General features: G+C 38.1%; 3 protein-coding genes and 1 non-coding gene across 4 annotated transcripts; 1 reads left to right on the top strand and 3 right to left on the bottom strand.

Annotated features, from left to right (window-relative positions):
* Window positions 1-315: 315 nt before the first annotated feature.
* LOC105961069 (large ribosomal subunit protein eL8y) lies at window positions 316-2,465 on the bottom strand. Its single transcript, XM_012985306.2, has 6 exons — window positions 2,257-2,465; window positions 1,921-2,164; window positions 1,147-1,316; window positions 932-1,060; window positions 745-837; window positions 316-660 (listed from the first exon to the last, which is right to left on the bottom strand). The coding sequence occupies exons 1-6, from the start codon at window positions 2,257-2,259 to the stop codon at window positions 529-531; spliced, it is 771 nt and encodes a 256-aa protein (XP_012840760.1). The 5' UTR covers window positions 2,260-2,465; the 3' UTR covers window positions 316-528.
* Window positions 2,466-4,998: 2,533 nt separating this feature from the next.
* LOC105960891 (glutaredoxin-C5) lies at window positions 4,999-5,361 on the bottom strand. The gene has a single exon (XM_012985102.2). It carries the CDS (start codon window positions 5,359-5,361, stop codon window positions 4,999-5,001), a length of 363 nt encoding a protein of 120 aa, XP_012840556.2.
* Window positions 5,362-11,143: 5,782 nt separating this feature from the next.
* TRNAQ-UUG (transfer RNA glutamine (anticodon UUG)) lies at window positions 11,144-11,215 on the bottom strand. Its single transcript has one exon. It is a non-coding gene; the product is annotated as a tRNA-Gln (tRNA).
* Window positions 11,216-11,622: 407 nt separating this feature from the next.
* Window positions 11,623-18,489, top strand: LOC105961072 (uncharacterized protein At2g33490). Its single transcript, XM_088825558.1, has 12 exons — window positions 11,623-12,321; window positions 12,493-12,569; window positions 12,665-12,724; window positions 13,211-13,342; window positions 13,787-13,859; window positions 14,310-14,384; window positions 15,147-15,208; window positions 15,285-15,353; window positions 16,183-16,211; window positions 16,290-16,497; window positions 16,592-16,822; window positions 17,434-18,489. The coding sequence occupies exons 1-12, from the start codon at window positions 11,790-11,792 to the stop codon at window positions 18,115-18,117; spliced, it is 2,232 nt and encodes a 743-aa protein (XP_088681684.1). The 5' UTR covers window positions 11,623-11,789; the 3' UTR covers window positions 18,118-18,489.
* The last annotated feature ends 62 nt before the right edge of the window (window positions 18,490-18,551 follow it).

Below are 18,551 nucleotides of genomic sequence, written 5' to 3' on the forward strand. Positions count from 1 at the left end.
AACAATCACTTGGCACAATTTTATTTGCTCTCAGAGTCTGAAATCGACCGGCCACGTTCACATTTGTCGATTCATTAACAAATGTAAATCAATCACATCTAGTATAATCACTTATATATTCAACAATCAACAAGACAACAACAATATGCATGCAATCAAGTGAAAGGTTAAACAGTTTATGCAAAATTAGGAAGTACACTTCTCTGATTTTATAAATTTTATTTGTTTCAATTTGGCTCTGAACCATTTCTTGGTGTAACTAAAAACATAATATGAGGTCAAAGTATAAACGAACGAACATGGGAAAACAAGGAATCAAAAGAATTCGACTAGCCAGCAATCATCACAATAAATTCAAACAACATATTTCTTCTTCAAACAAAAAAAAAACAGCGGTTTTAGATAGAAGGTAATAAATGTAGTGTAGCAAAAAGAAAAGGTCATTCTGAATCTCGAAATAAAATAGAGGACATACAAAGAAAGAAAAAAAACTGGCATTTGCTTCTCTATGACTAACAGTAAAGAGTTTTAATTCATCCTCTGAGCAGCTTCCTTGGCAAGAACCCTCTCTTTCGCCTTTGTCTTTGCCTGGGATTTTGAGCCCATAACACCGCCTCCCCATTTCTTCCTCGTCTCATCATATTTGTCATTGAAATTGGCCTGCATTGACATCACTATTTAATCAAATACCATTTCCCTCACAAATCTAAGTACAGAGAAATCTAATTTCGAACAACAATATACCTTGATAGCTTCTAGAATCTTGCTGAAGTCCATCTTGTCCTCATTCTTCACAGAGGTCAAGCACAAAACAGATGCTGTCTTTTGGTGGACAATCTGCAAATAACATGCACGTAAAAGTAAGTATTATACTAGTTCCTACATACATATGAGACGAAGAAGAAAAAGAAAATGAAAAAGTGCTACTTACTGTTCCAAGCCTAGCCTTGCCCTTGACAATACAGTAAGGGATCTCCATTTTCCTGCAGAGTGCAGGGAGCCATACAACCAGCTCAATTGGATCGACGTCATGAGCTATCACCACCAACTGAGCCTTATTCTGCATGGGGAATTTTGAATGCAGTTAATCATATGGGTCACCATGAAATCAAAGATATCACAAAACTAGTGTACAAAAATAAAAACCTGCTCAATGAGATAAGTGACGTGGTTGAGACCATATTTGACAACAATAGGCTTCTTGTACTCGGGAGCTTTGCCTTCAGACTCAGCCTGTGCTCTTTTCAATAGACGCTCCTTCTTTTCAGCTCTATCCTCTGGCCTGTATTTCAGCAGCATCTTGAACAGGCTCGTTGCTGCAATTCATTAACAAAAACAATACATTCCGATAAATTTCTACACGTAAAGAAAAAATAAACATGTTCATTCTCAACTATTACAAAATCATGGATAAACGTTAGTTGAAATAAAATGGCATTATGCTTAATCATGCAGTCAGCAATTAAACTAAAGTAACCATAACACGTTAGGGAAACTAATGTAAAACAAATTTGAGGGGGTCTTGAAACAAATTGGCAAAAGCTCTAACGACATTAAAAGGCTGGACTGTAAGTGAAAATAATTCCAAGTAAACAAACATATCCATACAATGTCAGAGATAGAAATGTTTGATTGATAGATACTTTTTCTTCCTCAACTAAATTAACAAAGTATCACTGCATCTCAGATCCTCGGACACTTAAACATACAAAATAGATTAGTTCGAATATCCCTCATCTACATTAACTGTAGACTTACACTTCAAATCAGAACTAGCTTTCCAAGTAAATCACACAAAATAAAACTAATCACATCGAATAATATCAGCAGTACAATCAAATTTATACGTTACAAAAGCAATAAAACGAAAAAAAGTAGAGATATACATAGAGAGAGAGAGATAAAGGGGGAAGAACAAACCCAAGTTTTTGTCAAGGGTTTTAGAGAACTGGTGAATGGGTGGGGGAACCTTCAACCTCTGCTTGAGTATCATCTTCTTCCTCTGGATTCTGACAACTTGGGGCCATTTCACGAATCGATGGAGATCTTTCTTCGGGGGAAGAGCACCTCCGATACCAAACTGCTTCGGTCTTTTCTCAAACAGTGGGTTCACAACCTTATCACTCTTTTTCTTCAACGGCAGCTTTGCGCCCTTCTTTGGAGCCTGCCATTTTTATCCCACATTTTTTTTTAGAAATATAAAATTAAATAAAAAAAACACGTCAATTTAACACATTAAGGGTGGATGAGATGTACCATTTCTTCTTCGTTTGCTGTGACAATGGAGAAACGGCTGCTAAACAACGAGTTACACAGAGTAAAGAAAGAGAGAGGGTATATGGATGGCGATGCTACTAGGGTTATATAATCTCAGTGGGCCTAAAACCCTAAATGGGCCAAACACCTACTCATTCATTTTTTCTTCTACCCATACAGCCCAACCCCATATCACTCCTTTTTATTTTATTTTTACACTTATTTCATTTCATACTCATATGTATTTGCATTTTTTTTTTGTGCAAATTTCGACCGGATGGTCTATTTTAATAGAAAATCGGATGCCATAGGAAGATCGACACGTGGATAGTTCAAATAAAAATATAATTATGATTCTAATAATTGGAAAAAAAAAGGAAAAAGAAAACCCAGCAAAACCCATAACCCCACTAACCCTAATTATAATCAGCGTGATTTATTAAGAGTTAAGACTTAAGAGTGTCATAGGTCAAAAAATTAGTGGAATTCAATTTATATTAAATATCAGATTTATTAAGAGTTAAGACTTAAGAGTGTCATAGGTCAACAAATTAGTGGAATCTAATTTATATTAAATATCAGCTGATCCGCTCAGAATTTAATATTTTTTTTTCTTTTATGAGTGAATTGAAATTTACTCACTGTACTGTGTAGAACAAAAAGTAAAATATAAACATTATTAATTAACTCGGTGTAATGATTCAAACAAGTTGTTTAATGCCAAATATATAGAATTAAGACAAAATAAGAGGGTGTTTGGCTAAACTTATTTTAAACAGCTGATAAGCTTTTACGTCTGATAAGATGTTTTAAGAGCTGATAAGTTGTTACATCTTATTTTTATGATTAATTTTTAGAGTGTTTGGTTAATGAGCTTATTTCCTATTTTTACTCAATATAAGATCTTAAATAAAAAGGTGGGGTAGAGGTACTTATTTAAAAATATCTTATTTGCTCTCCAACAACTTATTTTAAAAAAAATTAAGATTTTTTTCTAAAAATTTACCAAACACTTTGGAAGAGCTTATAAGCTCTAAAACATCTTATAAGCTCATTTTAACATCTTATAAGCTTAGCCAAACACCCTCTTTGAAATAAAAATATATACTAAATTGATTTCAAACATATATTCATAATATATTAACTTTTAATTTTATTTTATTTATTATTATTATTAACCTTTTTCTTCTTCAAAAAAATAGTAATTATTTTTTCCAAATCAACTATGTGTTTGTTAAGCTTTAGAAAACAATTTCAAAAGTTTATCATACCTTCAAACATTATTTGACTGCTATAATAACAAATCAAAATCTACAGTAGAAAACAAAAAAAAAAAAATCGTTTAATTAGAAAACTATTGTACTAAAATACATTTTATCAGCAACGTAACTTTGGATATGATTTGAGTACTGTTATGCATACAATATGTGTGTCCTATATATAAAAATATAGAGAAAAAAAAACAGAATAAAAATGAAGTCCAAATGAAATGATAACACTGTAAATTTAATATGTGTTATAGTAAATGGAAGCAAAAAGAAAGATATATAGGTAGAGTGATATTAATATATAGAGGTGAAGTAAATTAAGGTAACCACTAGCAGCCAGGCCAGGCCAGCTGATATATATATATAGAGAGAGTAATGGTGTCAGCCACTACTACGCATGTATAAATATATATAGTTACGTTGAGCAACTTGGCTGCAGGCTGCAGCTGTAAATGTATGTATTCCCCAGCCTCAGGCCACCACAATATATTAATTAATATATTACATACGATGCACCAAGTCAAGTGTGTGTGTATATATATATTGAAATGCAAGTCTAATAATTAGTTGAACTAATAGGTAAACCTCCACTTTCTATTTTTAGTACAATACTAACATGCATAAACCCCACGAGACATGCTTGTAAACCACATATATAGTAGTTTCAAAGTATCTAGATTTAACTCTATGATCATGGGGAATGGGCGATAACACACATTTGTATATATAAATATTAATGTTGTTTTGGAATCAATATATTTTATGCACCTTTGAAACAGGAATGTTTTAATTTGTGCAGAATTTTATACAAGTATCTATTTAGTTTGCATATTATATTCTACATTATATTGATTGGAGAACAAAATTAAATTAGAAAATAAGATTAAAATGTATATATATGTTTGAAGGTCGAAATCTGGTATTTCTTTTGATCTTGTTTTTTAGAGATGAGTGTAATAATAATCTATTAACAGATACATATAACAAAAGATAGATGCCGTCGATCAATCAGAATATGTGTGAACCATATAGAATAATTCAACTTTAATTTTAAATTTGTGATCTCAGTATGATCGAGCGGATGAACCGATCTGAAGATCTGATTATTATTCATACTAGCAGTTAGCTTGTTGTTTTAATTTTCTCCAAGCAAATTAGACGACGACAACAACGCTAATTAATTAATGATTAAAGCTAGCGAATAATTAACTAATAAGACGACGACTCACTACTCATGTCGTTCATGGGAACCACCGAATAATGAAACAAGATTAATTCTGATCATCATTCTTTTTCGGTTCTCCCATCATTATATATAAAATTTAATATATAAAAGCAAATGATGATGATTAATTATTACTAGTTAATAATAATATATATTATAACAAAAAGGATCGGAGCTGGAGAGATTGAATACAATACAATTAATGAAGATATATATATATATGTGTGGAATGTGGATATATATATGGTTTCAAAGCCAAAGAGCACCAGCCTGCCTGAGAAGGGGAACAAGGGTTCCATTAATATGGGAAGCTAGAACAGCATCGATTCCACCAACCAGATTGCCGCCGATGAAGACCACCGGCACGGCAGCCGATGCGGATCCACCAGTGGTACAATTAGTTGTGGTGAATAACGACGACAAGGCCCTGTAAAGCTGTTTACCTTTGGGATGTTGATCAAGCTCGTGGACAGTCGGACTGACACCCATGCCGGAGAATAGCCTCTTAACGGCGTGGCAGAGGCAGCAGGAGCTCCTGCTGAATATAACAACCGCATTTGCTGTAGCCATTTTCTCTATGCACCTACTATTCATCTTCTTCGATGACATCATTTTTGTGAGCCGCCGTCGGTGCATTTTAATTATTACCTAGCTAATATTACAGCTCGTTCTTAATTAGCTTGGGGGTATTCATATTTATTTTAGGGTTCTTATTCATGAGATAGATACATACCAAGATAGTATACATGTATCATATATATATGTGTGGAAGCTAATTAGATAGATAGAATAAATGCAGTACTTACTACTCCTAGTGATTATTACCCCCGGCCCAGTTAGTGGGAGTTGAAAATTCTAACCCTTTTTTGGGATTATTATTTTCATTATATTCCCGCCTCATCATATTAATACCCACTAACTAACTATTTTCATACATTTATTCTCACTCCCTCCTCTTAACTAAATACATTCAATATCCAACTAACTAACATTACAACAATATTAGTAATCCAAAACTTTATGATTTTAATTTTGAACATTTTTTCTCATTCTAATTTCCAAATTCTGACTTTCAATTTTTTCAAAAAAAAAAAAAAAAGTGAGAAAAATTTCTCCCTCTATCTGAACGTACATTACCGTCATCGACTTGTTTTTTCCCCAAAAGTCTTTAGATAATTTCCGCCGTGCATAGCTAGCTTTGACATCGGAGCAGCTTTAATTTGTTGTTTCTTACTATTTTGGTTTTGTGTCTATATCATCATCATCATCATCATCCATGATATATATATAGTACATGCATGATCATTCTGAATATATATTACTATAAGAATAACGTTACCTAATTTGTTTTTTTGACAATTCAAATCTATGGTAAATTATTAGTAATTAATGAATGGTACAACAAATGAATAAAAATAGCATTGAATATATTGTCGCTGACCATGCCCAATATTTAATCTCTCTAGATATTGATATGTCTGATGAGAATACTGATGATGATATAGACAATGTATGTCCTGTAAGTAGTCCGGTCCCCACTGCATAAATATATACATATAATTATATTATTAATTGTCACGAGTAATGCATGTAAATAATAATAGTCAATCTGTATTAATCCAACACAGAAGTCAGTTGAGATTGATATATAAATATGAATAATAATAATAATTAATAATATACCACATCAATACGTCCGATCGGGATCAACCACTCCAGTAGTGGTATTATGATCGATCACATAATAACTATATATATACGAATGGAAGTTCTGCAAATATATAATACAGCGTTGCCTGCAGCCTGCATCCTTCTTTTTTTGTGATCACTGATGACGTACGGTGACTGAGCTACGTAAGTTCATCAGTACTTGAAGTATGCTACAGTGCAAATTATATTTAAGGGCAATATGATTAACGATGGGCTCCCAATTATTTTATAATGGTAGGTGTTACAGGGGTTAATTTATCACCGAAATTTTCCCTTGTACGGCCTGATTTGCCCACCAAACCAGTCAGCCTTCCTCACGATTTTCTTCGCACAAAAAGCACAACACAAGTCTTTTCAAGCCAACGTAAGCGAACACAAGAGTATGCAGCGGAAATCAAACACACAAACACGTTTACGGGCAATGCCCAACCTTTATATTAATTCCTACAACGAATACAAAGGAGACTAAGGTGCACACACAAAATCCTCACTCAGAATTGCCCAACAATTGCAATCTGAACTCTCATATGCTAGATGATACTAGATGCCTCGGATTTGTGCACTCATAGCCCAATAAATACAAGGAAAAGGTAGTTTTCACACAAAACTACCTAAGGACACATGGCAGCATACAAACATGACACTTGGCCAACTATTACAAGTATAAAGGGGCAGTTTTCATGCATTTTCAGGCCTCAACCGCTCCATAACTTCCTCAAATCCGCCCACAAGGCTGATTTCCGAAGCCCAACTTGAACGAGCCCGCGAACGCGCGCCAAACGGCCCAAACAGCTCGGCCGGTTGCTAGGCAGCCCATCTGCCTTGCCTTTTCCGCACTTTTGCTTGCCTTTACCGATACTTGCCAGTTCTTTGCCCACACGGTCATCGGCACGCCCGCTCATCGGGCTGCCTTGCTTGCCTTGCCCATTTTGCCCACACTTGTCAAGTCGTGGTCGATTTCCCTCGAACGTTCGTTTGCCCACATTATCGGCCGCATGCCGATTATTGCCCACGCTTTGTCCGTCTTTGCTGCCGAGCAACGCCCGTGCCAGCCACAAGTACTTTCGATCACCGTTCCCACTTGAATCAAGCCGATCCTTGCTTTTCTCGGCCAAGCACCCCAAATGCTTGCCGATCACTCGACCACTCATTGGCCGATTGTGTGGCTGCCTTGTGCCAATCCCCACTTGGCACCATTTATCGGTCATGACTCGGCCACACTCGAGTCATTACCGATATCACCGATTAAGGGGGTAACAGACCTCCCCCACCAACGGTGTTCGACGCCCTCGTCGAACCGCAACCATCGGCTTCAACTTTCCACTTGTCTTGCCACCGTCTTCGATTGTGCTTGAGCACCAGCACCACATCGAAACCCAAAATATTCCAAGTCTGATCCCACGAATTTCCCACAAATTCTTTCAGCCCTCGGAAAAACGAACGCCAACCACGTTCAAACGGCAGCACCCGATCACAAGTGAAAATACTAGTTTTTGGCACAACTAGTATTTTATCTCGATTCCCCAGCCAATCAAGAAAGGAGACTTCCAGCCCACGAAAATCACCCAAGCACAGCTTCCATTTCATCCACAACAGAAACCAGCCCACGAAAAACCAAACATGCCACATAAATTCAGAAAATACCACATTTCGAACCCACGAGATGTGCCACGCACGGCAGCAACTTGGAACAAAAGTAAGGCCACAATACCCACTCATAAGCTCAAATGAATACCTTAACTTACCTTCTGCCCTCGACTCATTTCTCGGCAACGCACGTACAAGCAAACCAGCCCGAGAATTCACCGTCTTGGTTCCAACGGCTGCAATTAGGCTCGATGACTCCTCGTCGTTCGATTCTGCCTCCAATTGCACCGCAGCCAACCTCGCCACCGGTCTCTTTCCCGCCTTTGCTTTCGTCACGTACGAGCATTCGACGAAGCATGGACGCTCATCGTCCATAATCATCAACCCTCCGAGAAACGGTATCACCGCAGCCTTAGCAGCAAGTAGGAACTCTTGCCCCAATATCACGTCGAAATCATCAAGTGGTACGGCAGTCAGCCCGCACTGCCCTTTCCAAGAACCGATCACAAGATCAACATCGGTTCTGCCTCTCACCGGCCCCGCTTCTGAATTTACAGCCTTTACTTGACTTGCATGTTTCGAGAGAGTCAAGCCCAGCTTCTTGACTTCTCTTTCGGCAACGAAGTTATGAGTTGCTCCCGAGTCAACCATCGCCTTCACTTCTTTGCCATTGATCTGCACCGAAGCATACATCAAGCCCTTGGTGCCGTTGGGTGCCTTGTCCACGACCAAAGCACTCAACAATTGGATCGGATTCGCACTCCTCGTCTCGTCCGAATCCGAACTATCCGACTCCCGCATCAAAGCATTCAACTTGCTCCTCTTCGGACAAATCCCTCATCCGGTGGTTGCCATCACATAGAAAACAGCCACGGTTTTGTTTATTGACGACGGGCTGTCCACCGGTCTTGGCATGCACCGTGGATCCCTCGCCATCACCGCTCTCTTTTTGCTTCCAATTCCGGCCACCCTTGCCACCGAACTTTTTCCCCTTGGATTTATCCCTCTTCGAGCCTTCCTTATCGGAATCATCGGCCCCCATCACCTTGTAATCGACAAGTCGGTCCGCTGCCGAGATAGCACTTGGCAGATCCTTCACACCTTGTCTCCGCAACTCGGTTTGGGCCCATGGCTGCAATCCAACCATGAAGTTGAACAACTTATCTTCATCGGACATGTCACGTATGTCAAGGAGCAGAGAACTGAATTCCTTGACATACTCCCTCACGATTCCCTTGTGCTTCAATTGCCGAAGGGATTCCCTTGCAATCCAGCCCACGTTGCAAGGTAGGAATTGCTCTTTCAACTCCCGTTTCAGCACCTCCCAAGTCTCGATCTTGACTCGGTTGGCACTTGCATCGTCTGACAAACGAGCACGCCACCACAATTTTGCATCGCCCACAAGATACATACTTGTAATGGTCACTTTCTCGCGATCCGGAACCTTCGCTGCCTCGAAGTAATTCTCCATATCCCACACGAAGTTGTCGACTTCTTTGGCACTGCGTACACCATCAAACGCAGTCGGTTCCGGCACACGAACCTTGGATCCCGATGTTCTGCCCTCAGAACTCGAGCCTTCATTACGAACAGCCCTCTTAAGCACCGCCAGATCTGTAAGCATCCCATCAAGCTTCGTCTCAACGGCATCAATGAGGAGTCCCATCTCCTCGGCAACGGACGTGAATCTGCCCTCCACAAATTGGGGCAGATCGTCCAACGATCTAGCCAAACGATCGATTTCTCGCTTCCCATCAGCGAGCCTTTGTAAGATCGGTGGATCCGTTGGATCTAGGGGCGGCCCAACCAAGGCTTCAAGGCGTTGCAGCCTTGATTCCATCTCTAGCATCATCACACGAGTAGGATTTGGATTTGTCGAAGATCCAGAATCGTCAGCCATGCCGAACAGCAACACGTTCAGAACCCTTGAACCGGGCTCTGATACCAACTGTTACAGGGGTTAATTTATCACCGAAATTTTCCCTTGTACGGCCTGATTTGCCCACCAAACCAGTCAGCCTTCCTCACGATTTTCTTCGCACAAAAAGCACAACACAAGTCTTTTCAAGCCAACGTAAGCGAACACAAGAGTATGCAGCGGAAATCAAACACACAAACACGTTTACGGGCAATGCCCAACCTTTATATTAATTCCTACAACGAATACAAAGGAGACTAAGGTGCACACACAAAATCCTCACTCAGAATTGCCCAACAATTGCAATCTGAACTCTCATATGCTAGATGATACTAGATGCCTCGGATTTGTGCACTCATAGCCCAATAAATACAAGGAAAAGGTAGTTTTCACACAAAACTACCTAAGGACACATGGCAGCATACAAACATGACACTTGGCCAACTATTACAAGTATAAAGGGGCAGTTTTCATGCATTTTCAGGCCTCAACCGCTCCATAACTTCCTCAAATCCGCCCACAAGGCTGATTTCCGAAGCCCAACTTGAACGAGCCCGCGAACGCGCGCCAAACGGCCCAAACAGCTCGGCCGGTTGCTAGGCAGCCCATCTGCCTTGCCTTTTCCGCACTTTTGCTTGCCTTTACCGATACTTGCCAGTTCTTTGCCCACACGGTCATCGGCACGCCCGCTCATCGGGCTGCCTTGCTTGCCTTGCCCATTTTGCCCACACTTGTCAAGTCGTGGTCGATTTCCCTCGAACGTTCGTTTGCCCACATTATCGGCCGCATGCCGATTATTGCCCACGTTTTGTCCGTCTTTGCTGCCGAGCAACGCCCGTGCCAGCCACAAGTACTTTCGATCACCGTTCCCACTTGAATCAAGCCGATCCTTGCTTTTCTCGGCCAAGCACCCCAAATGCTTGCCGATCACTCGACCACTCATTGGCCGATTGTGTGGCTGCCTTGTGCCAATCCCCACTTGGCACCATTTATCGGTCATGACTCGGCCACACTCGAGTCATTACCGATATCACCGATTAAGGGGGTAACAGTAGGTCATTTTGAGATAAGCCCAATTATTTAAAAAGTTGAAATACAATTAATGGGCTTAAAGTCCACTACTTATTTAGGAATCATAATCCTAATCCAACTCCGGGTTTCGCCCGGACACCCCAAAAAAGGTCCTACCGGGAGTCGAACCCAGGTCGCTGGATTCAAAGTCCAGAGTGCTAACCACTACACCATAGAACCATATTTATGAAGTTGACGTTGATCAATCTACATTCACTGAAACGAGTATGGCATTATATTCTTCTATTGATCATCATTTCAAGTCCTAGAAGACTCACTATCTCAACTAGTTTGCATTTGAATGAAATGATGGGGATGTGATGACATAATATCAAATTTTGTGATAATCCAAAAAATGCTTTAAAAAGAAAATCGAATCATTTTATATTGAGGAAGCGAAGGGTGCAAAATTAATCCCTAGACGACTCTATTAGTGCAGGCTACAAAATTTGCAATTCCTTTTCGAACTATTTATTTTCCTCGTAATCACATCAACGAATTTAGTGAATTTAATGTGTTTTTTCTCAAATAATTTTTTTTAATTAAAATTATTAATATAAATGATTATTATGTGGGAATGAGGGAGTATTATCTAGCTTCTTCTCCTCTCTCTTTCAAACAATCAGACACACGCACATCAAATTACAGCCTTATATCTCTAATCCATCTCATCATTAATCAATCCTTTTCTTTTTTCATGGTAATAAAATAATTTGTCGATCCAATTAATAATGCTCCTCATCCTCTTCTTCCGATGGGCTGTGGCATTTCCCGTTTTGACTCCCGGTTGCACGATCACGATCATGATCGTGTTGATGGTGATGGGCGAGAAGACCGTTCCACCAAAAACAATCACGGTGGCAAAGGACGTCTCCTATTTGTCAAGAGCAGTACTAACGGCGGAGGGGGTGACGGTTGTCGGAGGAGTGTCTCATCTCATCCATATAATAAGTCCTTGTTCCCGATCAATCATATAGCATCTCAGCAGCATCACCGCTGTCACGAACGGCCAAATAAAAGGAATTCCGGCGATATTGAGAACAAGAATATTCTAGATAGAGAAAACAACAATCTTAATAAATATGGCCGGGATGCTGAAAAAGACGAAGAAGAAGAAGAAGGTGGTGGGAGAAAATGTATATCTAAGGATGATATTGATAAAAATAATAATAATAATGGTGATGAGATGGAAGGATCATCAATCATGTTTAGGGGATCACCAAGCTTTAGGGAATACTGCCGTCCAGAAGATCAAATCAATACCAATAACAATAACAATACAAATGGTGAGTTTTTTTTTTTATATAATAATTTTGACCCTAATTAATAGTATGTCTTTTTTTAGCATCAATATATAGTTGAATATTGGATTATTGTTGGAATGAGAATGAAAATGAAAATGAAAATATAAATAGATATTGTTTGTGTTGGTAATGACTAATGAGTAATGGGTGCAGACAAGGAGGAGGAGGAGATGATGAGGAAGAAAACAGTAGTGGGGGTCAGAACTAGAAGGGAGAACATTAAGAATAAGGTATGTATGTACATCTGTTTATAATTAATTCGTTTATTGATAGAATAAATTAATGATAATAATTACAAAAATGTAAACAAAAAGAAAAATTACAGGGAGCAGGTTCTGGTGGGGTGGCAGCTGCAGTGAAAAGAAGAGTGAGAAGATTGAGAAAGGTTTCACCAACAACAACCACATAGCCCCTCAACCAGGCCCATCACATACTATAATAATTACCACATTATTATATACTTACTACATAATAATTAACTTGTAATTATTTTCCATTATTTTTTACAAATATATCTACTTCTTCTTGTCTCCCTTTCTCTTTAATTTGCAGTCATGCATTCAACTTCAATCAATATATACTATATTTTTTCATTTTAAACATTCATTTTTTCAACTACAATATATATATCCTGTAAAACATTATTTTCTTTCTTGAATATAATTTAAAAAAAGAAAAGAAAAACAAATAAACAAAAAATGGTAGACACCCAGTCAGTAATCAGTAGTCACACTACTAGAAGCAAGTCCACAGCCTTTTCTCTAGTTCGGTTTTCCCCTTTCCTTTTCCATTTTTCTGATTCTGTTAAAAATAATAGATGTTAGTTTTCAATTTTGATCTTACAAGGAGAGAGACCTGATTAATTTTCCAGTCGGAGATGAAATCGCCTTTGTGGAAGCTGACTAGATTGGGGCTGAATAAGACCGACCCGGAGGAGGCGGAGGAGAATTCGAATCACCGCCTTAATTCGGTGCATGTTGATGGCCTTACTCAAGCTGCAAAGGTCCATCTTCATCTTATTCATACATTTTTTTTTTGTAATCAAATACTGTTTTTACTTGTTCTGCACCATCTCTGTTTTTTTTCTTTCTTATATACGGTAAAAGGGGTATCATCAAGCTTCTAGGTCAATTTTATGCATATACATGATGTGTTGATTTTGAAGCCAATGCTGATGCCCCAGTCCACTCATTTCGTCTTTTTTACCGTAATAATTGGATTTTTTATTTCTAACTGAGAAGAAATTGTATAACACTAGTTTAGATGTCAAACAAAGGAGAATTAAATGAGATTCTTCCTCGGTCTAATACTAGAAAGTAGAAACGGAGAATTAAATGAGGTTAGTAGGTGAAGAGGGAACTAGCTAACTTATCAAGTGTATATTGGCCTCTTTTTTTTTGGTATGGTATGCGTAATAGTTACTGATATTATTGCGTTACACTTGCAGGATATGAAAGACATGAGAACTTGCTATGATAGCTTACTTTCAGCAGCTGCTGCAACAGCAAATAGTGCTTATGGTATTCCTTTTTATATGATCTACTTACTAGCTCTACTTATATTCTTTAATATCTAAAACCTCATTTTGGTGGAGAACCTTCACACATGGGTTGCTGGTGATAGTTTTTAGAGGAGTGAAACTTGTTACAACTCATAAATATACTTATTGCATATGCTTACTTTTAGTCTATAAAACAACTCCTCATAAATTTTGAGCAGTGAAACTTGTTACAACTTATGCAAACTCAGTCTTCGTTGTATCATAACTGAATGAAATGTAAACAAATGATAATGCACCTTGGAGGTTATCATCTTAGGTTGCACTGACGCTGAGAGACCATTATTATACTTGCCAAAGGAAGAGTGTCTGAGAAGAGTCTGGCTGTATAAATTAGATCCCTACGTCATTTACAAAATTGTTCTTGCTTGCTTTTTATGTCATACAATAACAAATGATTTTCTCCTTTCAGAGTTTTCGGAGTCATTGCTCGAGATGGGGAATTGTCTACTGGAGAAAACTGCAATGCATGATGATGGAGAAAGTGGTAATTTAGCCGGTTCCTTATACTTATAGATTTTTCTTTAGTTATTCAAAGTCACAAATGTGAACAAAGTTGCAATTATATTTGTACGAATTTCTCCAATATATATTGGTACGTCTAATACTAATGCATGGCAATTGTTGCATAAAATGGTAAGTTTATGAGGGGTGAGTAGTGGCTTAAGTAGTTCAAAGCATATTTCTTGTTTCTTAGTTTGTGGGTTATCGTGTGATTATCCTCTAGCAGCTGTAAGGCTATATATAGCCATAGCGATAGTATGATCAAGGGATATATGTGAAGTAATCCTTTCTTCTCCGTTCTTCTAAGTCACTTCTTAATTGCTTATATTTACCTTCTGTGCAAATCCATTCATATCATATATCAAACAAAGTGTAGCCACCTTGGACCAGTTTGAGACTAAATTATTTCATTTTTCTTTGTCTGTTGGCTTTGGGTGATGAATGACAGAATACCTAATTTAACCAGCCAAGTATATTTTTTTTCTCATAGATTACTATGATAGCTCCAGTTTTTCCATCAATTTTCAAGGAATCGTTGATCCAAAGCAAAGATTTCAGTTATTATCTAGATAATCCGAAAGCAGCTATAGCTCAAAGATTTTCAGAACCATGATATATAATGTAATATCTATCAGATTTCTCTCTTTGTCCTGTTACTTTCTTGAAGCGTCTTACTTTTTCTTTGAGTCTGCATGTAACTGGAAGTTGTAAAATGTTGATTTTCTTATTTTCTATGATCGTGCAGGAGTGGCATTAACACTCCTGGGAAGGGTGCAGCTTGAACTTCAGAAATTTGTTGATAGCTATGTTAGTGTTTGTTGTCATGTCTTCATCCCTTTGTAACTAGAGAAAATGATTGTAACTTGCTACATTTTTATTTCAGCGGTCTCATATCATCATGACAATTACACACCCATCAGAATCTCTCCTAAGCGAGCTACGAAAAGTGGAGGTTTAATCACTCTTTCATTAATTTTATTGTCTTGAATTTCTGTATCCAGACCTCATACCTTCTAGTTCTTTAGCATGCTAAAAATATTATTTGGCAGTAGATGATTTCTTCAAGTTTTGAGTTATCCACAACCATGTGCATCTACTGGTTGAAAATGAAGGTGTTTACAGATATGATGTTATATTGTTATGGTACGGTATGCACTATGCGGGACCACAACAGCCTTGTTTATTTTTGGCCTGCAATGGGCTCTTCTAGTCAGTATTTACCAATAATCTTAAGTTGATCTCAAGGTCCTATAATTGTGCCTCGTAAAATTGTTTATGTGATAATTGATATTCAGGTAACTCTCTCACTGTATGAGTATTTAGGGTTATGTATGCTCTAATTATTTTTATTTTATTTTTTGGGATGTAGAAGTGAATGTTGAGTTGTCAAAGCTGGATGATAAATCAGTTAGGAGGCTAAAACATGTTTTTGGTTCTTGGCTGTGTATAGAATTTTGTTATACTTTATTTTTGTATCTATGTTGTATGTTTTTGTGTTTTGCCTTTCCTTCTCCCCTTTCCCACTGGTGAGGAACCGGTGGATGGGGGTGATAATTGGTCCGGAGAAATCACTGGCAACTTGTGGTTTGCGCAGTTGATTCTAAATAGTAGATGAATATGGTTAAGTACTCTTAATCAAGTACCTTTGTGCTCTGACAAAACAATGTCTTGGCCCCTGAATAATTTTAAGCCTGTTGTTTGATGTTGTAAATTTTATTTGACAAGCCTGGTGCGTTGTTTTTGTCCATTCATGGACATGATCTATTTTTCACTTGGCGCAGGAGATGAAATTGCAATCAGATGAAAAAAGGTACATGCTCATTCCCCCATAATTTTAACTGAATATTATTACTCGATTTATATTCTATTGACCGTGCTAAAATTACAGAGAGACGTTTGAATACATGGTGGGACAATTGAGAGAAAAAGGAAAGTCACGACATGGAAAGGGGGAGACTTTTACCTCAGAACAATTGCAGGCAGTTCGTGAAGAATATGATGAGGCTGCAAGGCTATGTGTTTTCCGCGTGGAATCATTGAAGCAAGGGCAATGCCGGAGTCTATTGACACAGGCCGCTCGTCACCATGCAGCACAGGTTTTGTTCATTTAAATTTTTTTTTGACGTCGATAACCTTTATGAGTCTTTTTTTGTTATTAGTTTAATTTTTTCTCCCATCTTCTGAAAGCAGTTAAACTTTTTTCGGAAAGGACTCCAATCTCTAGAAGCTGTTGAACCTCATATTAGAAATGTTGCAGAAAAGCAGCACATTGATTATGAGATATGCAAAGGGAATGATGAGGAAGAAGGGAATGGTGAAGGGAACAGTTATAAGACTAACGAAGATGGAGATTCAAATTTTGACTATAGTCCAAACGAGAAAGAGTCAGCCAATACTAGCACATCAAAGAACTCAATGGAGGTGAGATTTTTAATTAGTCTTTCAATTTAGAGCTTTGGTGCAAATCACTATGTTTGAAGTAGTGATTCTTAATTCCATCATTAGATCAAGTTGTTCATCTTCAAACTTTATTCTTTAATTATGGTGCATTCGGATTGAAGGATTTCAAATGACTTAAAAATGGGAAGAATTTGAAATCCACCACAATTGCTAAAAAAAACAAGTAAAAATGTTAAATGAGAGCTATGGAATTGAAATTCCTTGTCAAATGACTCAGATTTGTTATTATGGATTTGAAACTCCTCCCTCAAATTCTCCCATCCAAATGAGAACCATTATACTACTTCAGAGCAGATTCTCTTTTGAAGGAGAGCCAGGACTAGAATCACCATCTCACTCTATAAAGTGAAGGTAAATTTGGTGCTATATCATTTCGGACTTGAAAAAAATATCAAACAGCGCAACTTTCTATGATTTAAGCCACGTGAGAAACAAATCTCCGTGTACATTTGATCTTGAAGTCGGTATAAGCTACCCTTTGGTCTTTGATATAGCAAGTGAATTATGTTTAAGAACGCGAATCAACTTGTGCATTACAGCTCATATGCTATCCTGTTTGACTTAATTTGCAGCTGGATCAGTTGGGTGCACAAACATCAAGAATGAAAAATGTGGAGGTGCAACAACGTAGGGCGGGTAGTCATTCTGCTCCATTATACGCGGAGAAGTTTGACTCTGCCGAGAAAAGGACGATCTCCACACAGAAATTAAACAGACATGTGCTGCCCACTCCACATGATGGCAAGGGTTCAATAACTAGCTCTATACCCCTCCTATCAAGCACCAAAGTAGTTGGTGGAAGCTCCAAAAATCTGTGGCATTCATCACCTCTGGCTGTGGACATTGACAAGCATTCATCTCAAATCCCAGCTGAAGAGAAGAGCAGAAACAAGCATTTCCTCCCACTGCCCCCTCCTCCTCTGATGACTGAGGGATTCGAGACTCGGAAAATCAAAACTCAATCCTTCTCCGGTCCTCTAGTCGGCAAACCATCGTCTATTGAAGTTTGTGGTTCCTGGTCTTTGAATGCTCCACCTCCTCCCCTTGTAAGTGAGCTTCATCAACTCCCTAGACCCCCAGATTATTTTGGTTCCAAGAACAAGATCATGCATACTGTCGGAGCTCCAACAGATCATATGAATTATTCTTTAAAAAAAGGTTCTCCACTTCCACTCCCACATCTAACTGTTTCTCGAAGTTTTTCCATACCCTCCTCCTCCTCCCCCTCTAGTCTTCAGAGAGGAATAGCCGACTAGCCTTTCATTCAGGCAGCAAGCTATTGAATAAGCTCATTCACCGCCGTTAACATATATATCCTTATCAGACAATAACTCACCCAACTCCAGACAGATTACAGCTCAAGTGACAACAAGTTTAAGCAGTTAGGTCGAGTTCGATTATGTTTCACTGGTTATCATATCAAGTCAAGTTACCCTATGCTTAGATTTCAGTCGTCTATATTTTTCTAAGCTTTGGTTATTTTGGTTTTGAAGGATGACAACATTTACGTACCTTGATGATACGCGATTATACTAGTGGTGTGTTTGTAATCTTCTTCTGAATCCAAATGTGAAATTATTTGTTATTTGTAATTATTGACTAGGAATGAGATTATTTGTTATTCGTCACAAGATAATGTCCCCAGCAAGCACTTCACTAAAATATCTCAGTACTAAACATAAATAAAATG

This window comes from Erythranthe guttata, chromosome 11 (genome assembly GCF_056151865.1).
Source record: "Erythranthe guttata isolate IM_541 chromosome 11, IM_541, whole genome shotgun sequence".
Taxonomy (NCBI): domain Eukaryota; kingdom Viridiplantae; phylum Streptophyta; class Magnoliopsida; order Lamiales; family Phrymaceae; genus Erythranthe; species Erythranthe guttata.